The sequence below is a fragment of the Balaenoptera musculus genome, chromosome 5, assembly GCF_009873245.2.
Source record: "Balaenoptera musculus isolate JJ_BM4_2016_0621 chromosome 5, mBalMus1.pri.v3, whole genome shotgun sequence".
Classification (NCBI taxonomy): domain Eukaryota; kingdom Metazoa; phylum Chordata; class Mammalia; order Artiodactyla; family Balaenopteridae; genus Balaenoptera; species Balaenoptera musculus.
Window position 1 is genome coordinate 24,086,414 of NC_045789.1, and position 16,546 is coordinate 24,102,959.

The following is a 16,546-nucleotide window of genomic DNA, read 5'->3' on the forward strand; positions in this document are numbered from 1 at the left end:
ACGTTCTTTACGGGCCCCACTTCGACACGGAAATATCCTATTACTTGGGGTTACTACAAATTAAAGTGCAAATTTACAATTAGGGTATGGATTCTGGATAAAATTAAACACCACTTCAGCTGCTTAAAGCTGGCCTTATTCACGTGCTGAGGTCAGTCAGCGAGACGGAACGACCAGATTATATTTGTTCAGGGTGTTGCAAGTCTCTTAGAAGTTATTTAGGTCTTTCACTTGACCTTGATTTCTATGCAGTTTTTCCATCCTAAATTCTTTGATGGTATTTCACTTAGGCTGACATGAATACTTTTAAAAGCTAACTAGATACAATGGTGTCTGTGTATGAGACATCAATTATATGATTTTTTAAATTCCTAAAACCTTTGCACTGGCTCAACTGTAAAAATCACAAAACTACACAGTGTTTAGATTTGGCTGTTATTTCTGGGAATTACTGAAACTGATGGCTTAGATTTCAACTTTGCAGAATTTACTGACAATTCTGATGCTTGTTCTCTCATCATGTTTACTTCAGCTAATGGTTGCATGTGGTCTGAGGTTTCGTGAGGAATTAAAGCTGCTGGAAGGTTTTGTCTCTACAGAAATATGATCCTCTTTGCATACTGGACTAATCCGGCCTGTTGAAGCTCATCCCAGTGCTGTAGGCACTTTGTAGATATTTAATCAGTGACAGAATCCTAAGTTTTCATTTTATTTTTTTATTTATATTTTTTAAGCGTGTCTATTCAAGGCTCCGGAATGAGATTTTTTTTTTTTTTCTGAGGATAAGATCTTGGGGTTATTTATATAAGACTCTGTATGCTCAGACTTGGACAAGTTTTATACTTTTTAGTAGTCAACTTATCAGTATATTCCTTTATGGCATCTAGTTTTGATACTCTGCTTAGGAAGCTCTTCTCCACCAAAGATGATAGAAATACTCATCTAAAATTGCTTTTTGAAACCTTAAATGTATTTTTATTTTTCCATTTAAATCTTGAACAATCTGAATGTGATTCAATAACAACACATTTATTGAGCTCCTATAATGTGCTGGGCAGAAAGGAGACAGATAGGATGCAATTTATTTTTCCCCTAAATTCTCAGACATATATTGTTGTCTACTTTTGGATTTTTTTTTTTTTTTTTTGTAAGATGAGTCTATCTTTCGCTGACCCAATACCAGGCTCTTTTGGTTGTGGAGCTGTTAACATATTTACTATTTGGTAGCCTAACCCTTTCTTCACTAGTTTCCACCCCTCCCTGCACAACAATGTTCCTATTATCTCCTTAATTATATTAAGAGACCATAGAGAGTAACAGTGAAGAATTGGGCTCTGGAACTGGACAGCTTTTTCAAACTTCAGCTCAGCATGTTTAAAATAGGCAACCAGAAATGCAAATCAAAACTACAATGAGGTATCGCCTCACACCAGTTAGAATGGGCATCATCAGAAAATCTACAAACAACAAATGCTGGAGAGGATGTGGAGAAAAGGGAACCCTCTTGCCCTGTTGGTGGGAATGTAAATTGATACAGCCACTATGGAGAACAGTATGGAGGTTCCTTAAAAAACTAAAAATAGGATTACCATATGACCCAGCAATCCCACTGCTGGGCATATACCCAGAGAAAACCATAATTCAAAAAGACACATGCACCCCAATGTTCACAGCAGCACTATTTACAATAGCCAGGTTATGGAAGCCACCTAAATGTCCATCGACAGACGAATGGATAAAGAAGATGTGGTACCTATAGACAATGGAATATTACTCAGCCATAAAAAGGAACGAAATTGGGTCATTTGTAGAGACGTGGGTGGATCTAGAGACTGTCATACAGAATGAAGTAAGTCAGAAAGAGAAAAACAAATATCATATATTAACGCATATATGTGGAACCTAGAAAAATGGTACAGATGAACTGGTCTGCAGGGCAGAAATAGAGACACAGATGTAGAGAACAAACGTATGGACACCAAGGGGGGAAGTGGCAGGGGGTGGTGGTGGTGGGATGAACTGGGAGATTGGGATTGACATGTATACACTAATATGTATAAAATAGATAACTAATAAGAACCTGCTGTATAAAAAAATAAATAAAATTCTAAAATTCAAAAAAAAAATAGGCAACCAAATTTTGGATATCCATGAAGTTTTAAATTACCCATCACCTATTTTTCAGGACAAGAGAAAACATTTTCTCTTCCTATAAAGTATAATTAGCTACTTTAACACATTTATTTTAAACTTAAGTGCTTAGTTACACTACCTGTGTTGTTCATCCCACTGTTGTGCTTTCATGATATACGACATCCGCTTGAAAAGACAGTGAAAATGGAAATGGGGCAGTTCTTTTCATCTGCACCTCAATCTTATTCATCTTCATTATTCATAATGAATTTCTAGGGCTGATGATGGTAAAAAATAGATGGGATTCTGGGATATTTCTCCATGCACTTTAGGCTCTTACTGTGCGCGATAAAAAGAGATACTGAGGGTATCCATTTATCCCAATAGAAATAGTCATTAAGAATTTAGGGGGCTTCCCTGGTGGCGCAGTGGTTGAGAGTCTGCCTGCCAATGCAGGGGACATGGGTTCGAGTCCTGGTCTGGGGGAATCCCACATGCCGCGGAGCAACTAGGCCCGTGAGCCACAACTACTGAGCCTGCGCATCTGGAGCCTGTGCTCCGCAACAGGAGAGGCCACGATAGTGAGAGGCCCGCGCACCGCGATGAAGAGTGGCCCCCGCTTGCCACAACTAGAGAAAGCCCTCGCACAGAAACGAAGACCCAACACAGCCATAAATAAATAAATAAATAAATAAGTAAATAAACCCAAAGTTTAAAAAAAAAATTACTTAAAAAAAGAATTTAGGTATTTAGGGTGTCCAAAAATGGTACAAAGTGGACTTGATGAATTATCTGAGCAGTCTGATGAATGCACAAAATCTAGGACCAAAAGCTGCTATAGGATCTAATCTGTTCAAATAAGACATGTGCACCAATGTGAGTTTTCAGACAATTCCCAGATCTTTGCTTCATTTTGAAGATGCAGCTAGCGTCCCAGAGAAGCCAGCAGATTCTCCCCAGGTAGGCTGTAGTGTAATTGCTTCTGAGGGTGTACGTGAGGAGGGAGCGAGGGGAGAAGTGGGGGTGATGGGGGAGACAGCGCTGAAAGCCCAGCTGAGAGATCTCCTCAGAGTTAAGTGCTGCCTTAAGCATCTAATCTATGGCACACAGGAGGCTCTGAGGCTCGGGGAAGAGAAGTTAATAAAAAGCATATTTTGGTAGTGTATATCAAAATATGCTTTTTGTTAACTTCTCTTCCCCGAGCCTCTTGTGTGTCATAGATTATATACACTACCAAATGTAAAATAGATAGCTAGTGGGAAGCAGCCGCATAGCACAGGGAGATCAGCTCGGTGCTTTGTGACCACCTAGAGGGGTGGGATAGGGAGGGTGGGAGTGAGACGCAAGAGGGAGGAGATATGGGGATATATGTATATGTATAACTGATTCACTTTGTTATAAAGCAGAAACTGACATACCATTGTAAAGCAATTATACTCTAATAAAGATGTTAAAAAAAAACCCCAAACAACAAAAAAAACTCATGCTATCCAAACATACTTGGAAAAATGTCCACTTCATATGTTAAATGAAAAGATTAAACATATAACAGCCATTCATTAAAAAAAAAGCATATTTTGTACGGGTAAAATCTACAAAGAGGTCCTGCCATTTGGGCCATTCTGTGTATACTCTGACTCCTAGTCACTGTAATATAGAGTGTCTCTTTTTGCAAAATGATGTCAGCCTACCATCTATTTTCCTCCCAAAGGCACTTTCTACTTCTGTGTGATCACTGCTGTGTAATTATCGTGTATCCTGGAAAAACTCTTCAGCCCCGCGAGAGAACGTGTGGCCAGGACACACAGGACCCTGCTGCCAGTTAAACAGCAGGAGCAGCCTGTAGTTTTAGTGCTTCCTTTTCCCGGGAGAGGGCTCAATTGCCATCATCTAATTTGGTACATGCAGATAAGTAAGGAATCCAAACAAAAGATCAAAAAGCCAAAGAATGTTGAATAACCAGGAAATCCTTTACTTATGAATTCAAAACCAGGTTGTTTAAACACTGTGTTAATAGAATGTTTAGAAAACCAGCAAAAGGCTAGATATTTTACAGAGCTGGCAGCCCCTTTCCTTCCTGTGCATCTTGGAGGGTGATAAAATCCCTCCTAAGTTCATGTGAGCAAAAATCCTTTTTCAATTCTCTGCATCCTCTCTCCCCTAATCCTTACTTTAGTTCCATGGATGGCCCTTTAGAATTTAGTCAATACTAAGAGAAACCTGCAGTTTCCATTTGTAGATATTTTTTATTTATACACTTAATATCTACTTTTTTAAAAAAGAGTCAGCTCCTGATTATTATCTATTCTCAAGTGAGATAATGTATGTGAAATGATTTACAAAACCTGCAAAGTACCATAGAAATGTAAAGCACTATCACTTTTTGCATTAATTTCAAAATTATTTTTAACAAACACAGATGCAAAAATAAAGCACTCACAAATAGATTCCAATCATATAGTAAAAACTCTTCATGACCCAGGGGATTTATCCTAGGAAGGTGAGGGTGATTTAACATTAGAAAACGTGTTAATGATTAGGGGAAGCTCAGTAAAGGATGTACAAGAAGGTTCTGTTTTACAACTTTTCTGTAAGTCTAAAAATATTTCCAAAAAAGTTTAAAACTTATTTATAGGTTTTTTATACTTATTGTTTGGTAATGGATAAGAGTCTAATTAGAGGTTATTTGGTCTACCTCTCTGGATGCTTCTTAACTGAGACAACCAAGTGAGGAGGTGTATTTAGGAGGAGAGTGCCTTGTGTTTGGGTTATCTTGACTCTGGAGAGCCACATGGCAAACCAACCACAGAGGAAGAGAGGCGGGCAGAGAAAGCTTCCCCAAAGAGGAGATGAGTTGTGTTAAACGGGATAGGAAGGGTGGGAGGGAGGGAGATGCAAGAGGGAAGAGATATGGGGACATATGTATATGTATAACTGATTCACTTTGTTATAAAGCAGAAACTAACACACCATTGTAAAGCAATTATACTCCAATAAAGATGTTTAAAAAAAAAAAAAAAAAAAAGAGTCCAGGGCTTAGAATGCAGAGAGATGGCTGCCTTGGGCTCTTCCTGGCGGAGAATCATAAATTCAAATCCTACAGGTGCCAGGCCAGGAATCTAAATGTAAGCCCGGTGAAAAGACAACAGGAAATGAGATGATTTGAGAAGAAAATAACACACATCCATCTAAAGGTTGGTTTGTTTGTTTTTTTTAACTGGAAAGCACCTGGAGTTAGTCTTCGGACCACTAGTTTTCAATCCATGATAGGTTCAAGAGTTTAAGAGGGAAGAGTAAAAGGATTTTGAGGTGTCTGTCTAGTCCAGCATCAGATGGAAAAGTAGACCAGACTTTATGACAGAAGCCCTATGGAGTAAAGAGCTAATGTTCAATGAACTTTGGAAATAAGACCATAGGCCTAGAATATTTTCAAATACAGTTTTTCTGTGTAAATGAAAGTTTGCACGCAGGGAGAAACAAGGGTAGCAACTCTCAGACTGCCGATGAATGTCTCACCCCAAACCTTAACACATCACTGTGTGTGCTATATTTTATGCATAAGCACATCCCACAATTCTCTCCATTCCACAGCTTTCCAGGAATTATTCCTGGACCAACAGGGGAGGGAGCCTCAAAAGTAAATAAATTTCAAAATGGTAAAATATTCATTTGAGAAGTGGTTTGAGTACCTAGTGTGAAAACAGGAAGAGTAACAGTAAAGAGGTCAAATACATTTTTGACAGGAGAATCAGGTATGTACATTGAAAATAAGGGCATTACTGTAAACAAGGAACATTATACATCTGAAAAAAGATTTAGATAAACATTTAGAACACTGTGTCTTTCCTTCATCACATCAGTAAAACAAATAAAATCTGATATTGAGTATCTACTAAAGATTCCAGGTTTGTTCCAGAGAATAAAACATTAAAATTCCTTTTTGGGGGGAATTAAAAAAAATGTGTTAATGCGTTTCAGTACATTAACAAAGGGATACAACATATGAGATTATCTGGTGTAGCTAGCTGTCCTCCAACATCTGCTCTTCTGCACTTCTATGGTATTAGTGTCTCAGATGGGCACGGGCTGTTGAGTGAAAAGCATTAATCATCAATAGCCTCCCTTGCAGCTAGATATGGCTATGTGATGAATATTTGGCCATTGAGATGTTGAGTGGAGATGACGTTTGCTACTCCAAGGTCTTATCCATAAAAGGGCTGAGTATGTGCACCCCAGATCCTCTCTCCTTTTCTCTGACTTAATATGGAGAGATGTACAGCAGTCAGCTTCTTAGAGACCTAAGCCATATGTTGGGAATGGTACCCATTCTGATTCTTATTAAGAGAAATATATGGAAACTTACTTAATATGATATAAAGTATCTTCCAGAAATAGTACACTAAATGGAAGAAACATTAGAAGTTTTCCATTCAAATCATGAATAAGACAAGGATGAGCCAATATTTAAAGTAGAAGTAATATTTGGTGCAAAGAAACATAGGAATTAAAGTGGTAAATCTTGGAAAGGAAGAGTACAAACTGTCATTATTTGACGGATCACATGACCATCTAAAAAAGCCAAGATAACTCAGCTATTAAAATTAGGGGAATGCTCAGTAAAATATAAGATTCAAGATCAACACACAAAAATTAGGAGGTTCCTATACACCAGTAATACCTAACCAGAATATGTAATGGAAAAAGTGATCTATACATATAGCAGCAGAAGTCATAAAATATCTAAGGATAAACCTAATAAATACTAGCCTTATATGAAGAAAACTATACAATAAAGTTTCTTTGTAAGACATCAAAAATTTCTGAAGAAGCAGACTTTATTTCAGCCGAAGTGTTATTCAGTATTATGTATTTAGTTTCCAAACATATGTGATTTTTAAAGTTATCCATTTGCAATCATTATTATTTTGCTATTGTTGCATTATGGTCAAAGGAACACAGTCTCTTGATATTGATCCTTAATCATCTAATATATTTTGGGGGGGTAAATGTTCCATTTGTATTCAGAAACAGTGCATTCGAAAACATTATTTGCTGTGTATACATATCTCATTGATTAAGCTTATTAATTATATTTAGATCTTCCATATCTGTTTATTTTCACCTGCTTGATTGTCTCAAAGGGGAGTGTCAAAATGTCTCATACAACTGTTGCTCTATATGTTTTCTCTCTGAAATTCTGTCAGTTGCTGCTGTACTTTGAGTTTGTGTAGTTAACTGCATGTGTGTTCATGACGGTTATATCCACTTACACTACTGTTGCTGTAGAGAGGTCTGATGCCATCATGATTCTTGTTGTTTGGAAGTGATCTGCTCTTTCTCTTTGTAACCTTTTGGAGTTACATTTGAGAATAGTCTTTGATATTCTTAAATGTCACTAGGTCTACTTATGAGTATTCATCCATTAGTTTGGTAGTACATGAACACTTTCAATTCAAGCTATTTCATTCTTTCTTTAATTCTAAAACATTTATCTTCATACTTTATTGAAATATTTCCTCCTATATTTTTTCTCTCCTGTGATTCCTATTATCCTGTTGGTGGCACTTATTTTTCTGGTCACCATATTTTTTTAATACTTTCCCCCTCTCATTTTATTTTGAAATAATTATAAACTAGTAAGTGGCAAAAATAATACACAGAGGTCCCATGCACCCATCTCCCAGCCCCCTCCAATGGTGGCATCTTACATATTATAGTGCATTATCAAAACAAGAAATTGATTGGCACAATACAATCAACTAGATTATAGGACTTAGACGTCATTAGTTTTGGCAAAACTACACCCAAAATGTCTTTGTATAAAACTCTGTGACACGTGGCTGCCCGTAGGTGGTTGTGGCCACCGTGCCCAGAGGGAGGTGGCGGCAGCGGTGGCGAATGATGCCTGGGAAACTCCTCTGGGGGGACATTATGGAGCTGGAGGCACCTTTGGAGGAGACCGAGAGCCAGAGGAAGGAGAGGCAAAAGAGCTCTACGGATGTCGGAATTCGGATAAGGGATTATGGACCTGTACTTCCCTTATAGGGCTGTTATGAAGATGTAAACAAGATAAGCTGAAAACATATTACACAATGCTGGAGTGATAGAAGGAAGTCAAGGCACCATTATGACTCAGATGAGCAATCAGAAACAAGAGGAAATGTTGTTGCAGATGACCGGGATGTTGCCAAACCCAAAAGAGCTAAAATGAAAGAGAAGCTAAATGGTGACACCGAGGAAGGATGTAACAGACTTTCAGATGAATTTTCTAAATCTCGTAAGTCGAGAAGAAAAGATCTGTCAAATGGAGATATTGATGAATATGAAAAAAAATCAAAGCGAGTGTCATTCTTAGATAGCTCTACTCATAAATCAAGTGATAATAAACTAGAAGAGACCCTAACACGTGAACAGAAAGAAGGAGCCTTCTCCAATTTCCCTATTTCTGAAGAGACTATAAAGCTTCTGAAAGGTCAAGGAGTAACATATCTCTCTCCTATTCAAGTTAAGACTTTTGGTTCTGTATATGAAGGAAAAGATTTAATTGCTCAAGCGCGGACAGGAACAGGAAAGACATTCTCTTTTTGCCATCCCCTTGATTGAAAGACTCCAAAGAAATCAAGAGACAACTAAAAAAAGCCTCTCACCAAAGGTACTTGTTTTGGCTCCTACAAGGGAATTGGCAAACCAAGTAGCCAAAGACTTCAAATATATAAGTAGGAAACTCAGTGTGGCGTGTTTTTATAGTGGAACATCATATCAAAGCCAAATTAATCATATTCAAAATGGTATTGACATCTTGGTTGAGACCCCTGGTCATATCAAAGATCATCTGCAGAGCGGCCGATTAGATCTTTCTAAACTGCGCCACGCCGTGCTGGATGAAGTGGATCAAACGTTAGATTTAGGTTTTGCTGAACAAGTTGAAGATATTATCCACGGATCCTACAAAACTGATTCTGAAGACAATCCTCAGACTTTAGTTTTTTCTGCAACTTGCCCACAGTGGGTATACAAAGTTGCAAAAAAATACATGAAATCCAGATATGAACAGGTTGACCTTGTTGGGAAAATGACTCAAAAGGCTGCAACTACTGTGGAACCTCTGGCCATCCAGTGCCATTGGTCTCAGAGGCCAGCAGTTATTGGAGACGTCGTTCAAGTCTACAGCGGGTCTGAAGGGAGAGGTCTATTATCTTCTGTGAGACCAAAAAGAATGTAACTGAAATGGCCACGAATCCACACATCAAAGAGAATGCCCAGTGTTTACATGGCAACATCATACAGTCACAAAGAGAAATTACACTGAAAGGCTTCAGAGAGGGTAGTTTTAAAGTTTTGGTGGCAACCAATGTGGCTGCCCGTGGTTTGGACATTCCTGAGGTTGACCTGGTGATTCAGAGTTCACCCTCACAGGATGTTGAGTCCTATATTCATCGCTCTGGATGCAAAGATAGAGCTGGCCGGACAGGGATTTGCATATGTTTTTATCAACCAAGAGAAAGAGGTCAATTCAGATATGTGGAACAAAAAGCAGGAATTACTTTGAAACATGTAGGTGTTCCTTCTACAATGGAGTTAGTTAAATCTAAAAGCATCGATGGCATCAGGTCTCTGGCTTCCGTTTCTTACGCTGCTGTTGATTTTTTCCGTCCATCAGCTCACAGACTGATAGAAGAGAAAGGTGCAGTGGACGCACTGGCTGCAGCATTAGCCCACATCTCTGGCGCATCAAGTTTTGAACCACGTTCTTTAATCACCTCTGATAAGGGGTTTGTGACCGTGACTCTGGAAAACCCAGAAGAAATACAGGATGTTAGCTGTGCTTGGAAAGAACTTAACAGAAAGCTGAGTAGTAGTGCTGTGTCCCAAACTACCAGAATGTGCCTCCTAAAAGGAAATATGGGCATTTCCTTTGATGTTCCCACAACTGAGTCAGAAAGGTTACAGGCAGAGTGGCATGATTCAGACTGGATACTCTCAGTGCCAGCCAAGTTGCCTGAAATTGAAGAATATTATGATGGAAACACATCTTCTAATTCCAGACAGAGAAGTGGCTGGTCAAGTGGCCGGTCGGGCCGGTCATGTGGTTGATCTGGTGGCCGGTCAGGTAGACAGAGTCCACAGGGGAGTCGGTCAGGAAGTCGACAAGATAGTAGAAGACGAAGTGGGAACACAAATCAATCAAGAAGCGGGGGCCACAAACGGAGTTTTGACTGAGATAGTTGATCTACCAGTGTGAGCTTGCCTATTTCTGGCTAATCATGTACATTATCCACCAAAAATTAGGTCATCATAGTTGAGGTCTGTTTCTGCTATTTGCAAAGAAGTTGGTTGTATTTTTTTAAAAAGTATTTCACAAGAATGGTTGTAAACAAATCTACTTATCCAGTTATACCTTTGAATAAAAAAACCTCCTTTTATTGTCTCCTTAAAAAAAACAACAACTCTATTTTATCACGCATATAGAGTCATATAACTACTACCCACAATTAAAATATTGAAATGTTCCATCACCATAAAGGAATTCCCTCTCCTTCTCTTTCCCCTTCTCTAACCCCTGATGTCCACTTATGTATCTCCATCTCTTTAATTTTGTGTTTTCTAGAATGTTATACAAATGGCATCATACCTTTTGAGATTGGCTTTTTTTCACTCAGGATAATGTCCTTAACATCCATCTAGGTTGTAAGATTGAATGTATCAGTAATTCATTCCCTCTCATTGTTGAGTAGTATTCTATGGTATGGAATACGGTACATCAGAGTTTAACTGTTCACCCATTGATGGACATAAGGGTTATTTCCAGTTTTTGGCTATTAAAAAGCTTCTATGAACATTAGTGTACAAGTTTTTGTATGAATACAAGTTTTCCTTGTTCTGGGATGAATGCCAAGAAGTAATACAATTGTTAGGTTGTATGATAACTGCATATTTGGTTTTAAAAAGAAATTGCCAAACTGTTTTCCAGAGTGGCTGTATTATTTTACATTCCCATCAGCAATATATGAGTGATCCAGTTTCTCAGCATACTTGTCAGCATTTGGAATGCTCACTATTTTTAATTTTAGCCATCATAATAGATATATAGTGATATTTCATTGTGTCTTTTGTCCATTCTGGCAGACATATGGAAGTTTCTCAAGCTGATCTTCCAGCTCATGAATTTGTCTTTAGCTGTATCCATTCTGTATTTTATCTCATTTATTGTGTTCTTTAATATTTAAACTATTGTATTTTTCATACTAAATGTTTCCCATTGGTTCTTCTTATTTTTTTTAACAACATTTAGCTCCTGCTGCATAGACTCTTCCCTTACTATTTGTGGTCCATCTTTTCAATCACTCTTTCTCAGCTGGTATCTACTCATTTTGTACCTTCTTTAATAATGGTGATACTCCTCAGTTGTCTCGTGAGCTCATGTGTCCCTCGTGGAATCAGCTACTCTGCCTGCTCATGTTTTCTGGGGAATAACCAAGGCAGGGGCCCTAGTTTTGTTCTTCCAGAAGATTAAGGAGACATATGAATAAGCTCAGATGGCCCCAAGCACCACAGAAGAGCCAGCGACTCCTCCCATTCAGGCAGGCCCTTCAATATCACGGATTGCTTAACGTACTGTCACCTGGCCCCATCTCCAACCTGAGGCGCTGCTGAAGTTTAGGCCTCCTAAGTCATGAGTTATCTCCCAGATCCTTATAGCTACACTGCTCTGTCCATCATCTAGCCCAACCCAACTTCCTACCCATGTCCTGCTCCTCAAACCCTTCCTCTATGACTCTCAGAAATTTAAGTCTCGGAAGTTTAAATCAAATTCTCTAGTAGCTTCCATCTCTTCTGGGAATGATGCTTTCACTCTCTTGATCCTCCACCTTTTTGCTTTGATTGAGCTGGCTGCCCTATGAGGACACTACTTTCTCTGAACTGTGATCAAGGGGCAAGTCTTTTTTTTACATTTTTATTAAACCCACATACCTCAGGGCCAGAAGATGGTTGGGTGTCCATACTCCATATTGCTACTTCCCAACCTTTACTCCTAGCCTCATCCTATTCGCTTTCAAAAACCACTTATCTTTTGAGATTCTCTCCACCTGGATGGATAACTCTCTCTCCCCTCTCCTGACCTCATCTGCCAACCTCCTGTTCATCTCTTTTATCACCCTCTTCAGCTCCCCTAGCTTCTAACAGTCATCCTACTTGGACTGGAATTTTATTTTTTTCATGTACAGGGTTTTAAAAATTGTGGTAAAATACACATAACATAAAATTTACCATCTTAACCATTGGAAGTATACAGTTCAGTGGCATTAAGTACATTCACATTGTTGTGCATCCATCATCCCCATCCATCTCCAGGATTCTTTTCATCTTGCAGAACTGAAGCTGTGTACCCATTATACAATATTCTCCCCTCCTCTGAGGCCCTGGCATCCATGATTCTACTTTCTGTCTCTATGAATTTGACTCCTATAGATACCTCATATAACTAGAATCATAGAGCATTTGTCTTTTTGTGACTGGCTACCTTCATTTAACATGAAGTCCTCAAGGTTCATTCATGTCGCAGCATGTGTTAGATTTTCTTTCTGTTACATTAATGAATACTGTTCCATTGTATGTACTTAACTATATTTTACTGACCTATTCACCCATCAATGGACACTTGGGTTGCTTCTACATTTTGGCTACTGTGAATAATGCTGCTATGAACATGAGTGTACAAATATCTGTTCATGGACTGGAATTTTAGTATTCACAAGGATAATCCACCCAAAACTCCGGCCTGTTGGCTGTTTTTTCCCCTCTTCTCCATTGACCCTCCTTTGCCTCCTGTCCTTCTTAGACACACATTCCCACTGTCTTACTCTGGCCCTTGTCACTCCTAGAAATCGCACCACCTCTGATCTCAAAGATGTCACTTTCTTACTACCCATCAACCCCCTCCGGGCTTCACTTCTGTCCTCACCCAGCCTAGATCACATGGTCCAAAATTATAAGAACTCCTCTAAAAATACTCGTAGCTCCCTTGCTCTTCCATTTCTCCATAGAATGTGCCCTACGAAATTTTCTTTTCCTATGCCTCCACTTCATCATGGGAACATGGCTAAGAGAAAAATCTCACAAGTCAGCTGTGTTCACTTTGAATTTATGATCCCTTTCCTCGAATGAACCCCTTCCCCTCTCCTTCCCCTTCCCTAGCCCCTGATGTCCACTTATCTGTTCTCCATCTCTATAATTCTGTCATTTCTAGAATGTTATATAAATGGAATCATGCAGTATGCAATCCTTTGAGATTGGCCTTTGGCTTTTTTTCACTGAGCATAATGTAGAACACCTGTTCTATTATATTCTGGACCTGCTTTCCCTTTGTCCAAGTGATGACCTCATATCTTTATATCTCTCCTCAAACCTCCTGTACACCCCTTCCCACCCACATTCTCTATTAGCTATCTTACTGCAGGAGTCACTGAGAAAAAATACCCATCAGAGGGAAATATCCTGTCTTATTATTAAATGAGGTAATTCACAGTGAAGAACTTAGCACAGAGCCTGCCATATAAAAACCACAATACAGATGTTAAGTTTTATTGGTATTATTATTGTCTTACCACTGCCAGATGTATCCTGAAACCCATGTACTACTATACTTGTTGGGGATGGGAAAGATGTTGTCTGGGACACAGTCTTAGTCTGGACAATAAAAGTAGTTTTCAGGGGATAAAAACAAATTCACAGTAGGATGACTTCAGGAGTGTAGAAATTGATCATTCAGGAACCAAACTGATAACCTGCAGTGCAAACCAACTGACATTTTTTCTCCAGAAGACCTCTAAGTTCAAAATATTAAAGGTTCATCTGAGTTGTTGGGTAAAAACTGGTCATCTGTGCTCCCTCAATGCTTTGCTGACCACTTGAAATATATCAAACTCCGGGTGTTACTAAAGTGCACTTTATTTTTTTAAATGAAGCCAAAATCATAACTTATTACTTAATATATGTCAGCCATATGGACTAGGTACTTTTTCTTTTTTGAATGAAAGATTCTTTTTATTATTATTATTTATTTTTAATAAATTTATTTATTTTATTTATTTTTGGCTGCATTGGGTCTTCGTTGCTGCGCGCGGGCTTTCTCTAGTTGTGGCGAGCAGGGGCTACTCTTTGTTGCAGTGCGCGGGCTTCTCATTGCGGTGGCTTCTCTTGTTGTGGAACACGGGCTCTAGGCATGCAGGCTTCAGTAGTTGTGGCACGCGGGCTCAGTAGTTGTGGCTCACGGGCTCTAGAGCACAGGCTCAGTAGTTGTGGCGCATGGGCCCAGTTGCTCCTTGGCATGTGGGATCTTCCTGGACTAGGGCTTGAACCCACGTCCCCTGCACTGGCAGGTGGATTCCTAACCACTGCACCACCAGGGAAACCCCTGAATGAAAGATTCTTTAATTCTACAGTGCTTACAATTTTTGAAAGTTTCACACACTATTCCATATAATCCTATAATAACCTTTTTTCCCCCTACCCCTGTATTGCCCCCGCTTCCCTCTCCCCATGGGTAGCCACTAGTTTGTTCTCTGTATCTGTGAGTCTGCTATTTTTTGTTTCATTCTAAAGTGCACTTTAATTATGCACCAGATCCCTTAAGTGGAGATTTGTTACTATACTTAGAGGCAGACACTCAATAACAACTAACTTTCATGAGGTCAAAAATTTTCTAAAGGAGATGCTCACAATAGCTAACTTTATTTTCCTTGGAAAAGCTCTAGTAACTTAATTAACTCACTGATGTTGGTTCCTCAGCTACACTTGAGATGATCAATGACTCAGGCTTTTAAAAAGTTTTATATTTTTTCCTAATTTACAAGTGTGCAGAATTTTCTGTGAATTTGTGATAACTGTAGGGGGAGTGATGAATATAAAATAACGTATTTTATTTATAGCCTGACCTGTAAGCATTTTCTTGGAACATATTCAGTAAATCAGAATCATAAATAACTTACTTCTAGTTTTTGTGAGAATTCTGAATGGTTAAAAATGATAGAGTCCAGGCTGACATAAGACAAATCACAGAACACTAAATTGACTTTTACAATAATTCAGTTTTTATTGGAGCAAATAATCATGCTTAGAGAACCTTCTGCTTACATATAAAATGTTTTAAGTTCTAATTTTAGTTTGTACAAAAACCAGTATACATGTAAGTCTCATTAAGGAGCAGAATAATGGAATTGCAGGATAGGAGATTACAAGAGATTAAAACTCCCCAGCATTTTCTCTTCCTAGTAATCTAATAAATGAAATTAAATAGCAGATTCATTTACAATAACTTCTAGCTTGGTGACCCTGGAAGATTTACTAAATCTTTAAGCTTCAGGTTCATTATCTCCAAAACTCTAATAGTGAGTGTACCTAATCCAAAGGGTTGAGTGAGGATTAAATGAGATAATGCATATAAAGAACCCAGAGCATAGTAGTCAATAAATATTAATAGTTATTATATCATGAATTTCATCTATCAAATAATTATTTAAAACATTCCAGACAGTGTAAAACTTACATTTAGACCAGAGGAGGTAGGTAGGGGTGGGAAGGAGCACACCAACCTTGGCTTCCACTGGGGCCCAGAAACAAAGGATGAGCTTCTGGACAACCTAGAGCACCTGAATACTATAGGGACAGCTCGAAACAGCTTGGGGCCACAAGGCTGATGCTGAGCAAATTCCCGTTTCTACAACATGACCTCACGTTGGTCAATGAAAGGAAACTCTGTAGCATTTAAATCAAAAATTAATCTTCAAAGGAAAAATGAACATAACTGGGTCAGCAATTAATGGCCCATCTCATGTTCCTCTCTTAAGGTAGTGAAAAATAAAAATTGGATAATTTTTAGTTTGAAACAGTCACATAATCAACACAAACATGGATTTGTGTTTTGTTCTGCTTTGAACTACTGGGAAAAATCACATCAATTATTCCCCACTGGACTATTTTTAACATTGCATGGCCAGAACTTATAATTACAATTTAAAACCAATCATATTATCTTGGATCTAGTGAACTTTTAGATATTTATTTTATGTACCACTGCATAGAATAGAGAAATATATATGAATCATATCTTTTCATAATTTTTCTTATTTGGTAGAAATGGCCAAGAATTCTCAATTCATTGCATAATTATTAAATGCTAAATGCTTCATTACTTTACTTGATTCATCTCTAGTTTCTTTTTAGTATTCTCCAAAGTTGTTTTCAGTAGTCTTTGAAAACTAGAAGTGAAAAATTTTTTTATTAAAAGTTCAGATTGGAAAATCCCTTTCTTAAGAGAAATTATTTGTTTTGGTTTCTAGAAGCTGGGAGTCCCCACATAGTTTTCCCTGTGGTAAGATGACATGGATTATGAATTCAACAAACAATATTAAGG

At 38.3% G+C, this 16,546-nt stretch overlaps 2 protein-coding genes across 3 annotated transcripts in view; one reads left to right on the forward strand and one right to left on the reverse strand.

Moving 5' to 3' along the window:
- The window catches only part of RNF150 (ring finger protein 150), a 245,496-nt gene that overhangs the window by 92,371 nt on the left and 136,579 nt on the right, over positions 1-16,546 (reverse strand). The window lies entirely within an intron of this gene.
- LOC118895953 (ATP-dependent RNA helicase DDX50-like) lies at positions 8,033-10,353 on the forward strand. The gene is given in 4 exon segments (XM_036853556.1): positions 8,033-8,120; positions 8,232-8,715; positions 8,717-9,316; positions 9,319-10,353. Coding segments are annotated over 4 exon segments (2,205 nt in total). The 5' UTR covers positions 8,033-8,034.